At 41.9% G+C, this 14,550-nt stretch overlaps 1 protein-coding gene across 3 annotated transcripts in view; it reads left to right on the top strand.

The window, feature by feature from the left end:
* The window catches only part of LOC119445963 (cationic amino acid transporter 3), an 87,976-nt gene that overhangs the window by 27,786 nt on the left and 45,640 nt on the right, over positions 1–14,550 (top strand). For 2 of the 3 annotated variants that reach the window (XM_037710265.2, XM_037710266.2), the window contains exon 2: positions 10,880–11,029. In XM_037710265.2, the coding sequence (XP_037566193.1) occupies positions 10,880–11,029 (150 nt within the window). Of the gene's footprint in view, positions 1–4,217; positions 4,339–10,879; positions 11,030–14,550 lie in introns of those variants that run through there. The other variant, XM_037710267.2, reaches the window with a different exon arrangement.

Raw genomic sequence — 14,550 nt, 5'->3', positions numbered from 1 at the left:
AAATGTTGTTATCCTTAGTTATCCAGAGCTTTATAGTTTTATACTGTCTGCAACATTTCTCGCTATCTGGAAGTCTACTATGTATAGCCCTATAAAACTGCGGGTTGGAGCTCTGAATTCCTCTTTCGCACTATACGTATGACCTCTCTATCACCTGGCTGAATGGAATCCGTATAGGAATCGCGAAACACCTGGGAAAGTTTTTTTTTTTCTACTGTAATGCGGTATCGCCGTTTTTACCCAGGTGATCATGTTGTATCTGCTACAGGTAGCATCAATGAAAAATCGGCTGCAAATCATTGGCTTTTTTTATAGGCTACGAATATATCGGTGAGAGCCTTGAGCGGTGGTTAATGAAATTGTTTTGGGTTACGGCCGCCTACAAAGAGAATCTCCGCTCGCTTTTGAAATTCGAGTGCATTGAGATGAACTGTTTTATATATCATATGACCATCTTTGCCAACGCATTCGCCTCCCTGAGGTAGGGCACCGAAAAGGAAGTTTTATTGCTTTTTATGGGCCCATTCTTCAACTTGTTTGTAAAAGACAGCACGCTGATCGTCGACCACAACTTTTGTGTTCTCGAACATATTTCGCAAGAACGAGTTTTGAAAACTTCCAGCTTTTGATGACACAGTCCTCGGAAATTCGTTAATGGCAGTTAAAAAGAAGTGCGTTCTTTTTTTTTTTTTTCTTCTTTTCACTCCCTCTTTTTCTGTAGCGCAGCGAAATCGAGGTGAACGACTCCATGGAGTTGCAGAATACTCTAAAATTACTGCCTTGTTTCCACGTGCCCGGTACTTGGCCTTGTTAACTTGGCATTTATGGCAGGTCCAGATGTAGCCGGTAGTATATTGCTTCGTAATGGCCCACGTAAACCTGCTCGATATTTTCCAGTAGGTTTTCCAAAACCCGTCGTGGCTGCCTGATTCGGAGCTATCCGCGTTATAATGTTGGTCACGTCTTATTCGGGAACAAGCTTTCCATTCCGTGGTTATACGTCTGCAGTGCCTTCCCAAAGAGTCAGGTTATTGATTCTGTCGTGCTGAGTTTTTCAACTGTATATATACAGTCTTGACAGGGCGTTTGCATCTGTGCGTTTTTCCCCAGGCCGATGGGTGATATCAAAAGTAAATTGTACGTCTGTTATCGATCTTGCCTGTCGTCCTTTCGATTGCGCTATCGTTTAGGGCTGTTGGGATGATTTAGTGCTTCATTATTAGTGAATAACGTGAAATATAGCCCTTCTATGTGGGAGCGGAAGTAACTACGAGCCATGACCAACGCTAGCACCTCTCTTTCGGTATGGTTGGAAATTCGTTTGAGCCTTTGAAAATGTATAATACCCGATAACATTCCGCTGGCGCTGTGTCTGTCATGTCTCGCTGGTACAGCACAGCGCCAGTGCCGAACATGAAGCACTCGTACAGATCCGCCGCGGTAGCCCGGTGTGGCTATGGCCTTGCGTTGATAAGCTCGAGGTAGCGGGATTGATCCTGGCCGGGGCTGCATTTCGACGGAGGCGAAATGTGAAAACGCTCGTGTACTTGGATTTAGATGCATATTAAAGAACCTCAACGTGTTCAAAATTAATCCGTAGTCTCGAGCTACAGCGCGCACTGCTTCATAATCAGATCGTGGTTTTGGCCTGTGAACACCGAGAGTTTAATTTGTCTAGCGTCCGTGAAGACTTTGAACGGAAGGCTAAAATCGGGAAGCGCAATAACAGGATCTGATGAAATGGCTTGTACCAACTCACTATACATCTGTTCGCATTTCTTTGACCATTCGACAGACACTTCTTTCTTCGGTATGACAGTCGGGCAATTTAGCCTTTGTAGCGTGCCCCAGCTGCATTGGATGAAAGCTCTGAAATGCCCTGCTAATCGAAGAAATTAAGGCTCAGGGTGAGTGGACGTCGTGTGGTTTCACTATCTGTTCATATCTTGGGCCGTATGCACTTCCGTGAGGTGCTTGTTATGATCTTCCTTCGTTCGGGAATAGACCAGTATTTAGTCTAGCTATATACGCATGGTCCATATATGGTCTAGTTGGTCGGATATAATTGAGCTATAGCAGTACGATAGTAGAACGTTGACACAAGAGAAGGGATGAAGCACGGTGCTGACTTCCAACTGGTTTATTCTTTTTGAAATGGACGCTTTTATACGATTCACGGACAACACAAAAATTTCTTTACCCTAAGGTCCTAACACCTAATTCAAAACAAACAGGCCCACTACAAATAGTGAGCGAGCATGATTGCACAATGGGAGCATTAAGACCCCCATTAAGCAGCTCACCGGATTTTTCTTTCCTCCGCTCGCAAGCACTATGGTTGCACAGTCAACTCCCATTAAGTCGACCCTTGTGGGACCGCTGAGTTTGGTCGAATTATCCGAAAGGTCAAATTAACAAACGGTGGCAAAATGAACGAATTTAAATATTTTTTTATTGCTTGAAGTAGTCTGCCGGCGTCGACAGACTACTGCAATAAAGCATTACAATAACTTTACAGGTCGTCGTTGGCCAGTGGCCCATAGACCTCAATTGTGTCGTCAGCCTTGACAAAATCCCCAAAACGGGCTCCGACCAGGGCACAGTCCAACTCATTATCACTACCGGTTTTTGTGGCCACCAAGGGAAGCAGTAGCGCCATTTGCCGAATTTTTTTGTTTTCACACTTGCAATAACCCCTGCGCGCATGAGGGGGCTATGGTGGAGTTCGAATTAACCAAAGTGGGCATGCTTTCCCGTTCGAACTAATCGAGTTTTCCTTCCTTAGTAATGTATAATTTCTCGCCGGAATTTCCCAATGCGTTCGAATGAAACGAAATGTTCAATTAACCAAGGTCGAATTAACGAAAGGCCAGTCTCGAATTCCGCCATATATGGGGTTTTAGCCAATCACACGAATTGACGAAAATCGGTAAGTTTGGAAAAAAATAGAAGCGCGAAGTTTACAACTCCGTGATTCGGGACCAAAAACAGATATCGCAGTTTTGTAAACTGCACCCGTTAGAACATCCAAAACGGACAATTTTGTTTCACGTGAATTTGTTAATGTTAAAGGTTTTGCAAAAGTCCTATTCACATATTAGTGGTGTACTCAATAGCTATGTATAATACATCAATTTTATCTGCTGTAGATGTGCTAGCTATTATTGGACGCAGTTTACAGAATTGTGATACAATTTTTCGTTGTTGAGTTAGTTGTGGACATACTAGTCTCGTTTTCTGAAAATTGGCGATTTTCAACAAAGTATATCACAAAATTGGTGACCTAAATAGAGTCCGCTTCCAATAGTCACTAGATGTGAACTTTTTCTTTTAAAGGCAACAAACCTCGTTAAATTAATTGGTGCTGTGGTTGCCGGTAAAAACGATTTCTCCTTTCCCATGTACGGTTGATACCATATTACAATGGCATATAAAGACGTATATAATTACATGCTATATTTCTTATTAAATAATTGCTATATAATTACTCTACGTAAGTACGTTGATATGTGTATATATGATGAACGCATTTCTCCGGTTTCGAATAGAATCGTGTGAGCTGGAAGGAATATTGGTATGCGTCATGAGAATGGAGGGACTCGAGTATTCGATGGAAGCTTCCATTCACCACACGCAAGAAGTTTTTTTTTTATTTGCGCTTTCGAGAAGCTATAGGTGATATACTCCTCAAGCACGCGCATTTCCCACGACATTATACGTATATATGTACGAACTGCGCCTGGAATGGACCAGAATACTACGTGACCTCGTTAAACTTGACTTTATTTTATCATACAAAGAACACACAACGTAGATAGCGCTTATCTTGTCGTGGGCAAGTTTACGCACGCGTTCACGAGTGTAGGTTTTGTGGCCTATTACCAGTTATTTTCCGCCTCGGTTTCCAAGCCAGCTTATGTCAACACTGAAGAACCTCGGTACCACTCTACGCACCAAAATATTTTGTTCATGCCCGCATGCTTATTATTGCTGCGGATTTTGAGAGGTTAGCAAAGGTGAATCCGTGCTGACTCCCGCATTGTTACGGTTCAGATAGAGCACGCTGACACCTAGCTCAGTTGCGATAACGTTGATAACGTGCGTGCACAGGTGAAACCGAAACTGCAACTTGCCGTCTAGCGCTCATGTCGCGCCGTCAGCTAGCGGCGCCTAGCGTGTTCGCTTTAAGTTAACCTACTCCTCAGGTCGCCGTTCAGGAGTTTATCAGTCTTTACTTGCCGTTATATGGGTCTGTACGGGGGAGGCCTGTGGGGAGGAGTTTTTGGAGGCATTCTCAAGCGAAGTTGCGGCTAACGCTCGGTCATCGCTGCCTTATTGGTGAGTAGTTTCGCTGAGTTTCGTACTGTGTTTAGCGTCTGTGAGAGCTACATTCTTGTTGGGTTCGGGTTCAGTTGTTGTACGTTCGGTATCGCATTCGTGGTCTTCTCGCAATCTGTCACCGTGACAGGTGTTCGCGGAGAGCTCCCTTTCATTTTCACGTGATTTGACCTCGGTACGATTGTTACAATCTTCGGTAGTCTTGCACGGGCTTCGCGAAACTCGATTGCTCAAACGGTATCAGGATAAAGGCGCTCTGTAACAGCAGCGTTCGCGCTGCGCGCTTGTTTCGTGTTGCCGATGAGCGCTAATTCGGCTCGCAGGAAACGTGTACACAACGTCTGCCTGCGGCCTTCCCAGCTGACATGTCGCGTCGTAAACGTCGTCTTCAAACGAGCAAGCGCCTACGTGGATACGGAGTTTCATATGATAGTATTGATAATACATAGTACAGTCTTGCCACTGTGGGCATACTCCGTGTTTTATTTTGTCTTGTCACTCTAGTGAATTAACTAAAGTATTTAATCTAGCAGCAGGCCATGTGGCTGACTTCGTATTTCTAAAGAAAAAGACTTCCCATGCATTTTTTATTCCCTTCGAAGTAGTGATGCGTTGCTTTGCAAATTTAATGCTTTTCGAATTACAACTACGCTTCTGTTTTGTGTAGAGCATAGTGCTTTTCACTTGTACTTATTCCAGTCTGTCCACTGAACCCAGTAAAATTCTACGCAATATCGCTGCTCAAGGACCTGAGCTTAAATACCTGTTGTGTTCCCTGCAACACTAAAGTTTGTCTATATGAATGTTGGATCATCAGTACACAGGCGTGTTGGTGGCTTTGTAAAAGAAAGAACTCAGTCAGCCTTTGAGGACATGGATATATGTATTTTGTAGAAAGATCCAGTGTGGAGCCTGCCAGTGACTTATATGAAGTAAGTGCACATGTTGTTAGTTAGCACAATGACTGAAAGGCTACTGGGTTCTACATAATTGTTATAATACATATTTTGGAAGAATTCTCAATAATTTTGATATGTGTTATTGTGCTAAATGGATCGAACACTGAAGAAGAGAGGCACTGCACATAAAAACTGATTTAGCTCTGAAGATGTTACTGGTTTGGCAAAGCTTATAAGTGTTCGTAAAAAATAAATAAAAATAAAAATAAGATATGAAACAGTGCCATTCTTGGCTTGTGCAGGTCATGCATCCTCTCATTTACTTGTTCACTGTATGCAGTCAGGTTGAGGTTTTATTACAGCGTTGAACAGAACACAGCGAGGCACCTTAAAGCAAGCAATGCCTGTTGCATGTGATGTCACTTGACATCTTGCAGTGCGTGATAGGAGACTATTTTCTTACTAATTAAGCATGTTTCTGATAACGGTTAGCTTCACTGTTTAAATTGAATTCTGCCTAAAGGTTCCAAAAGGCGCCCACATATTTTTTAACGCTTCTTTTTCTTCAGATGTCTCGTAACTTAAATAAATCTTTTTGCCCTACCTGGCTTGTATTAGCAGAGAATGACAGCATTAACTGCGCTGGCCACCAAAGTTCATTTCTGGACCAGGCCAGTCGTGGGCAGTAAGAGGGCCATGTCCAAATCAAACCCATACAACTAAACCATTTCAATTGAACATTTTTTGTACATAGTTTTTATGTGCACTTTATGAGATGACTAAGCTTGTGTAACTGAATAAAAACAGTAAAAAACTATCATAATCGTAAATTACTATACCGCCTTGTGCCAAGTGATGGTGGCAGCTTATTGACTGTCTTATGAGATGCTGTTTGAGTCACTGGTTCAGTCTAGGTGATGTGGAAATCGATCATTCGAAATTATTTCTGATATTCATAAAATTGCCTTTCTCTTTTCTTTTTTTTGTAAAAAGTTTGAGCACCAGCCTTCCCAGAAGCCCTGAAAAGGGACTAAAGAATTTTGCAGGAATGTAGAATGCAAGTCAGATTCACTCTTAATTACAGGAGAGTGGATAACCGGGCCAGTTGGTATAGATCCATGGTGTCTGATTCATTCTTCATCGTGTGTGTGTGCGCACTTCCAGTCAACCATGAATCACTCGTGTTCACGTGTCTGATCGTTCCCGCGAGGAACATTTCTGTAGGTTCATTCTATAGTGTGACATTAAGTGGAGGCTTCGTATGGTCCATGTGCCATGGACAACAGTGTCCCCCTTCCTTATTAGCAGTCTAGGCATTTGGGCTGGCCTTGGTGAAAAAAAAAAAAAAAATTGCCACAGGTGTAGTGCCTCTGGACATGATAGAATTTTCTACAAGTAGCTGTTAAACAAGATAGTATCGCAGTTAAGATACATGTCAACAAAATGTACAAATACTTTCAACATGTTATCTTTGGCTGTTTGATTGTGGCCGCACCAATCATCAGAGTTAGACAATTGCACTGTCGAAAGAATACCTGCAGATAGGCACACACCAACGGACCTCGAGCCACACCTCGCATCTGGGGTCATTGTTAGCCATTATGCTGGATCCTTGAAAGTACAAACAAATGAGGTCAGGACTGATAAGTGCAACTATTTGGGGATATATGCAGTGCGATGGCCGAGTGTCTGTGGTGTACTACTGCTGAACGCAAGTTCACAGGTTTGATTCCTAGTTGGGGTGGTCACTTTTCAATTGTGGGCACGTGGCAAAAATGCTTGTGTATCTAAGCATCAGTGCCCATTAGTGTCTGGTCCAAATTTTACTACTGAATTGAGAAACTTATATTTCGTGTGTCAGAATGAATAGGTAAAAATGAATAAAAAAATTCTCTATGCACATTTTTTGCTACCTATTAATGGCTTTTCTCACGAATTGCCAGCAAATCAAGGCATTGGAGATAGCGTTTCGTTCTTCGAACTTTATAGTTCATAATCGTAACTGTGTGAAGTATGTCTACAAAGTGCTTGAAGACCATTTTTGTTCCACCCAATGTAAGTGATACTTTCAAAAATTTTTAAAGGTTTCCTATGGCAGATAGCACAATTCTAGTTCATGAGCTGGTCTACTTGAAGAGGCCGACATTACTTGCCCCAAAATATTGAAATGCATAATCGACAAATTAATAAAAATTCACTAATTAAGTTTTCAATTATTTACCTCATGGTAATGAGCTAATTTTGCAGGTGATATAAGGTGAAACATCCTTGTCAAATGCCTTGAAATTATTGAACAGAGCTTATGCAATCCACATGATTGCTCAAGAACTGGTGCCTCTGCACAACAACCAGGGCTCTTCAGTAACAGAACGCTCGCAGCAGTCACCACTTGTGTTGATTCTAGTAGACTCCACAATTAATATTATGGCTGAATTTTGAACGAAAACGAATATTCAACGATGTTGACAGTAGGGGTGTGCAAATAGTAGTTTCTAAGTTCAAATCTAATGTGAATCAAACAGCTCCAGAACTGAATAATACATTGTATACTTTTTGAGTGACTATATATTGTGACTATATATTATATATGCAATATACATCATGTAAGGTATATTATAAGGTGAATAAATCTGTTTTTAATTTTAATTAAAAGAAAAGGCAGGGATTGTACAGATGGAGTTCTTATAAGCAACTCTAGAGGCAAAGCTCCGCATAACGCCCACGCATTGAAATCGGCAAAGGCAAGTGCGCAAGCACAGACGACATGATATTTAGACGAGACGCGCAGTCAGCGCGATGCCAAGCCTCCCTCGGTATGGTGGCGCCATCTAGTTGAGGCGCCTGCAACTGCATGCATTCACGCACCGTAAATCTTACACCAAATGTTCTAATAACCATCCGATCTTTCTGAAAAATGTACTAAATGAACTTTACACATTGTTCATACATACGTGCTATGTGTGGGGCCCTGAACCGCTTTTTATAGAAGTGGAGAAAGGCATTCGAAGTGAAAATAGGCTATTTCAGAAATACTTTGCCGCAAAAAGTACTTCAATGGGGGCAGTGAAGAATGCTCGGAAGTCAAGTGCATGCTAGTATTCCTTTATTGTCGTTGACCTGCACAGAAATGATCTAGGCAACACGTGGCCACTTGAGATGCCTCCTCCTCCTTATGTTAGCTTTCAGGGTGGTTTTATCTTTTGGTCAATTCGGTCCAAATGTAATAATAGCACACCCTCCGGACAGAAAGGAAAAATGCCATTGTTGGATCAGGTTTGTGCCGACTGCAGCTGCTTCTCGGTGGAGGTGCTTTCCTCAAATAGTCAAGGCCTTCAGCAAGTGCCCCCCCTTGAAAAAAATTCCTGGCTACGGGCCTGGGTTGCATTTACAGTGAAGTCTAGTGCTGTTGGCTGCTGGAGTTCTTCAGTCGTCTCAAAACCCTATCTGAACCATAACAATGTAAAGTAAAGCATGTTTCCCTTAGAATGGCTGCATTTACTTCAATGCACTAGGCTCGGCCACGTAGTGCAGTATTACTCGTTTGAATGCCAACTACTATATGACTCTAGTTATGTTTGATTCTGCTGTACCATCCTGGAGAAATGACCCGGGAACAAGGCAGTTAATATGGAAGCGCTACATTAGGAAGATTTCAATGGAGGGAAGTAAAAGAAGAAAGGGCACCACTTATTTTTGTACGTGAACGAGCTTCTTTTTATGGTATGGGGACAGCTGTCACTACCTTGAAACAAAGGGGCAGCCTTGAAAGATGTCTCAATATATTGTTATGACAAACTGACTGATCCTTGCCACTGTCTTCCGCCTTTTTTAGTTGCTCCAGTAGTATTATTTTTCCATCATATAGTACAACTTAGCTCATTCAAGGTTGGTCTGTTTGTGAAGGTTGTTCAAATAAAAAAAAATTTTCAAGTTGAAGAAGTGCAAGCTTGGGTCAGAGGTGCCAAACCTTGTTGCATAAATGAACTTCACTGTTACCTATGTGCTACAAGGTTTCCATTAAGATTTACTGAACCACAGAAATTCTGCAAACAATCGTTTTAGTAACCTGATCATGAACTGCCATTGTTTTACCATAGGGCATCACAAATTTAGTTCCCGGGAAGCAAGAGCGTCAAGAAAGTCAACGAAACTGTTTATGTACACAGCATCCCCTACCAACTCAATGCAGAGTAACTGTTAGTATGCAAGACATTCTCGTACCTTGTAGTAACAGTGGCATGCAGCGAACTGGCAGGTGCCCAACTGATTAGGTTACAGCGATGTAGAAAACTAGAGATCTCAATGCAGGGATTGTGGCTGTGTACCCGAATTTTTCATAAACTTGCACGCCCTGATTGGGCTGATCTTGGAAGCCTCAGAAATAGCATGAATGTGTTGGCAAGTGTTGTCAGCATTGCATCTATGTCATTAACAACAAAGGAGCTTGAAGTCTTCAAGTAACGAAAGTTGTACTGCTTAATCTCCTCACCTTTGTGGAGCTACCAAGGCCGGGCTTTCAATGAGCAAGGTTGGTCAAAATTGGTTATTGATGTCCTCATAATTTTCGTATTCGCATGATAATTTTGATCATGATGCTAACTGTTTGAATAAACGGTGAAAATTTCTGCGGTTTAAAAGCTAATGAACAGTCATAATTAGTTTTCATAATTTCAACAGTTTTCATAATTACGAGTTTATGGACCTGAAGGAACAGAGCTTTTTACTTGTATTGATTTTTGCTGCTTCACTATCTAAAGGACAAACTTCACTCGGCGGGGAAGTTTGGTGAAGCGGTCAATGATTTTGGACATGTTGATGCCGACGTCTCTGTGGGCGTATAGAAACGCCAGCCTAACCATGCGTTCCTCTGACATTGTAGAGCGCAAGTAGCTTTTTAGTAATCTCATGTTAAAAAATATTCTCTCTGCGCTCGCAGTGGTCACTGGAAGGGTGACTAGAATCTGCAAAAGTTTGTATACATTTACATAGAAACTGCAGTCGCAATGAGATAGGCCTCTATTCCGGTGCTAAAACCTCAAATACTCCATCAGCCCCCCCTGGCTACGCACCTGCATGACAAATGTTCCTGTACCTGTGCTAGCTCTACAGATGCCGGCATCTGGCAGTGCGTTTTGACGGCCCAGTAGAGTTGTGTTGCTGGCTGTTCTTAGTAAGCACCCGTGTCTGTCTGCGTGTTCTCACTGAAGCGCTGATCATACAGCCTTCTGTGCTCCGATGCAGGCTGCACTGATGGTCGTTTTTTGATTGGCATGCGATATTGACCACACTACTACCACTGCACGAGAACCATTGTGGGAACTCCCCTTGATAGCTTCGCTCTGAAATTCTAAAACTTCCAATTAGTTTATTTTAATTGTTCTAAAGACTGGATACTTCTTTTAGCACGTTCGTACACTCATCTTATATGTGCATACACTTTTTCTGTCATGATTGAGCTTTGATTGGTAGTGAGCACAGTGCGTGTGTGTAATGTCCATATCTTTGTTTTCATTACTTCTCTTGATAAATTCAGCAGCCAAAACCAAGCACTCCTAATTGCCACTTTACTGTGCAGTGCATTTGCGGGCTTGTGCTACTGCATCCGTTCACATTGCTGTGTTTGTATGCACATTTTGTTGCAGTTCCAAAGGAAGGCAGCTGGTCATCGGAAATGGCTGATAGTGGGAAATCTTTCGTGTCTGCCCTGATTCGGAGAAAAAGGTTCGGGGCCAATGTCGCCGAGGCTTCGCAGCTCAATCGGTGTCTCTCCACATTTGACCTGACCCTGCTTGGTAAGTGTTTCACAAGGTCATCGTCATATTTTTAACCCCTTAAGGCCTCTTTAAAAACCGTATGAAAATGACAATTTTTTTTTTCATGTAATATCAAAACATGAACTCTTTTGGCTTTGGCTGAGACCCGTACGGTCACTTCCTTTAATTGCATAGTAACCTGGTGATGATGGTGGAAGTGACTGCAGGAAGATGCGTCTTCTTCTTTTTCTAAACAATATTAAACAATTATAAAGGTCCTCATTTCGGTCCCGGTTTTTGGCACCAGTAGTTGTGAAACCGAGGAGTCTTCGCGGTACGAGGGGGGCATAGAGGGCTCTATTACCCACAGAACAGTTAAAATGCGTCCATAATGGCTGTTGAAATTGGTTGCGAATAGCGAGACTCAAGTGCATGTCATCGTCTTCGTCTAATATTTAGCAGCGTCCTTCAACAACATTGTTAACACAGAAATGTGACTGCAAATAGTGGAAAATCTGGTTCAATAAAAGAAAGCGATGGTGGCGGAATGTCTACTGGCATCTTTGTCGTGAAAGGAAAAAAAACACTTGTTTCCTATTCCCTGTATGCAAAAAATATCTTCGGCAAGTGACGGTATATCCATGATGATCGTCATAAATCAACAAGCAGTGATAGCTCGTGAGAAGGTAAGGTCGTCAATATTCCTCAAGGGGTTAAAGACCTCTGTTGGTTCAAGCCATGGTGAGAAGTGAGGATTCACAACTTCAGAAAAACATGCTTGTAAGCAGGCAGAATTCCTTCAACTACGAGTTCAGAAAAGGCCGCAGGCTGCTGCTGCTTTGTAGTTTTAGGACTGAATATTTTACATGAACTCTAATTGGTAGCTAATGTGTTTGCTACTCCACCCATGATACATTGAAGGAGTGGCACACCCCCCCACTGTGTAGGTGCGGTCTTTAGGGCTTGCTGCTGATGAGCTGAGCTTGCGGGTGCGTTGTCCGGCTGTGGCAGCTGCATTTCAACGGGGTTGGAACGCGAAAAGCACTCCTGTACTTCAATGTAGGGTCACATTAAGCCTGTAAGTGGCGGGTGTTTGGGGTGTGCCCGCCCACTCCGGGCCATAGTTTTTTTTTCTAAGGTGAATCAAATTCAGTTACTGTTAAAGTAACACCTCAGTGGACGTTAAGTATAAATCGTATTTATTGGCCATACATCGCTAAATATTTCACAAAAATTTCTTGTAGTATTCAACCCAGAATTGATAATGCTAATTAGTGATTTTGATAAGGGTAATTTTAGTGTATTACTAAGAAAAATAGTTTAATGGGGATTATTCCATGAACAGGGTCCTGCAAACCAGTTCACCAGAAGTTCTTTAATTTCGGTATCACTCAGTTGTGCAGGCTACTTGCACTGGACACGTGCCATCCGAGAAACACCCTTTTGTAAGTTTTCTCATGACACTTGTGTACAGATAAAAGCTGACATGAAACCAACTTTAGCCAACTTCGGTACAGGCATACCTGCCAGCTCTCCCGAATTTTTCTCAAGGATTATGAATTTGGAACTCTACAATTTTACCAATCCTTCAGAAAGTATTCTGAAAAATAAATTGTATTCTCAAAAATCTCTTAAAAAATGGGGCGGCACAAAACTGCAAGAAATTCATGCAAGAAAGAAATTGACAGCATATTCCCTGCTCTCTTGTGGCAGTGCAAGACAGCATATAAGCCAGCAAGTACTTGGTATGAGCTAGTTTTATTCAAAAGAGTTCCTTAAGCAGGCAAGATCAGCAAAGGCTAAATTGCTGAAAAGTTACTGATCTGAAAACGGTGTTGCTTGTCAAGTCCGATGCAAGTTTACTACAGCTCGTGGGTTGCACCGTGTGCTGCACACAGTCAACAGTGGTAGCACTCGACAACATTGTTATCAGTGACGAGGCTCACTCCGATCGTGAGAGCTTGATCCTGTCAGCAGCAAAACAGATATCAACAAAAAGCAGTTGTTAGGGTAGAAAAGCAATTATCAGTGAAAAACAAGAGCAACACTTCCACTTGCGCTCTTGTTTTCGATTACTAGCATTGTTGATAACTGCATTGTTGGGTACTCTTTGTGTCAGGCTTATCATTTTGCCAGTCTGTCTCTGGCCATCATGCTTGTATTTTCCTTGGGCATATTTTGCACAGTGGCAAACGAAACATCAGTTGGAAGTCACTGACTGTGTGATATCAGCTTTTTTTTTTTTTTTTCTACTGTCTTTGTGCCACTTGAAGACTATATTTTGGGGGGGGGGGGGGGTGCGAATACCGAATACATAGATTTGAAATCGAATGTCAAATCTAATCAAGAAAAAAAAGCTGAATATCGAGTTGAATATAAAAAAATGTTTTCACAAAATTGACTGCTTGCAAATTTTGGGCAAAAAAATACGTTGCTGTACATGCTTGTCTCCTAGCATTGCATAACAAAATGTATCAAACTATGACATAGGTGCATAGAAATCAAGATATACAGTATGGTCTGCTCTCATTAAAGGGAACGCCAAATTAGTGTGCGAGCACTGGTGACAGCTCAGTTCTAGTATGTATATGAATGTCTGGAAAATATTTTGTCAATATAATTTCTGCTGAATACAATCAAGGGCTTTCCTCCCTCTGAATCTAATTAGGGACATTCTCTTGTACTGAATACTAACGAGGTTACCAGTTTAATAGGGGACCTGTAGTGCAGCAATACTTTATTTATTGTGTAAAAAGTATTGCTTTGCAGTTCTTCTCCAAAATAGAAAAGGAATATGCCAACTTTACGGCAGGTGGGTTATCGTGAGGCCAATCTGCGCGACAGACGAAAGGGCCGCACTTCGCGTGACTCAATCACAGCAGCGTTCGGGCGCTGATGTGGAATGATCAGGAATGATCATTCCACATCAACTGTCCGAACTGGGGCACTCGATCGTCGTAATAATAAAAAAAACACTATTAGCATAACCCAGACTGTCTTTTCCTAACATATCTTGAGAGATAACAGTTCTTGTGGACACATGAGGGCCATTTCGATTTTTAAATGGTGGAAAGCTAGGTGTGAGAAATGTTGGAGAATATTTAGTGTTACACGCATTTATAGAAGACTTGCATTTTTGTAATGATTGGACATTATATGTTCATTAAAAGACAATTTCGGACAGTGCTTCCTTGAATTTATTTTTTGACAGTTTTAAGAGGCCAAAATATAGCTTTTATAATTTTTTTCCTCAATATATTTTGGAAAAATACCACCCATGTTTTGCTAATAATCACCTATGTAAAAAAAAAAAAAGTTGCAGATCGAATGTTCCAGGGTGCCAATCGAGTGCAGTTGATGTAACAGTGATGTGCTCAAGCAAGAACAGCCTTCAGATATGTATGCAAACCTGAGAAACTCGAAAGTCCCAGAAAGCAAAGCCATAAAGTTCCTACACCTTTTGGATGTCCTATGGGTCCGTTGTGCCACTGTCCAAAATCGACTCGTGTCTTTCAAAGCACTTAACTATGAGTGGTGCAAGTTTTTCCAGATGCTTCACT

The sequence above is a fragment of the Dermacentor silvarum genome, chromosome 3 (genome assembly GCF_013339745.2).
Source record: "Dermacentor silvarum isolate Dsil-2018 chromosome 3, BIME_Dsil_1.4, whole genome shotgun sequence".
Taxonomy (NCBI): Eukaryota; Metazoa; Arthropoda; class Arachnida; order Ixodida; family Ixodidae; genus Dermacentor; species Dermacentor silvarum.
The sequence above is the reverse complement of the archived record's forward strand: the minus strand, read 5'-3'. Positions and strand labels throughout refer to the sequence as shown.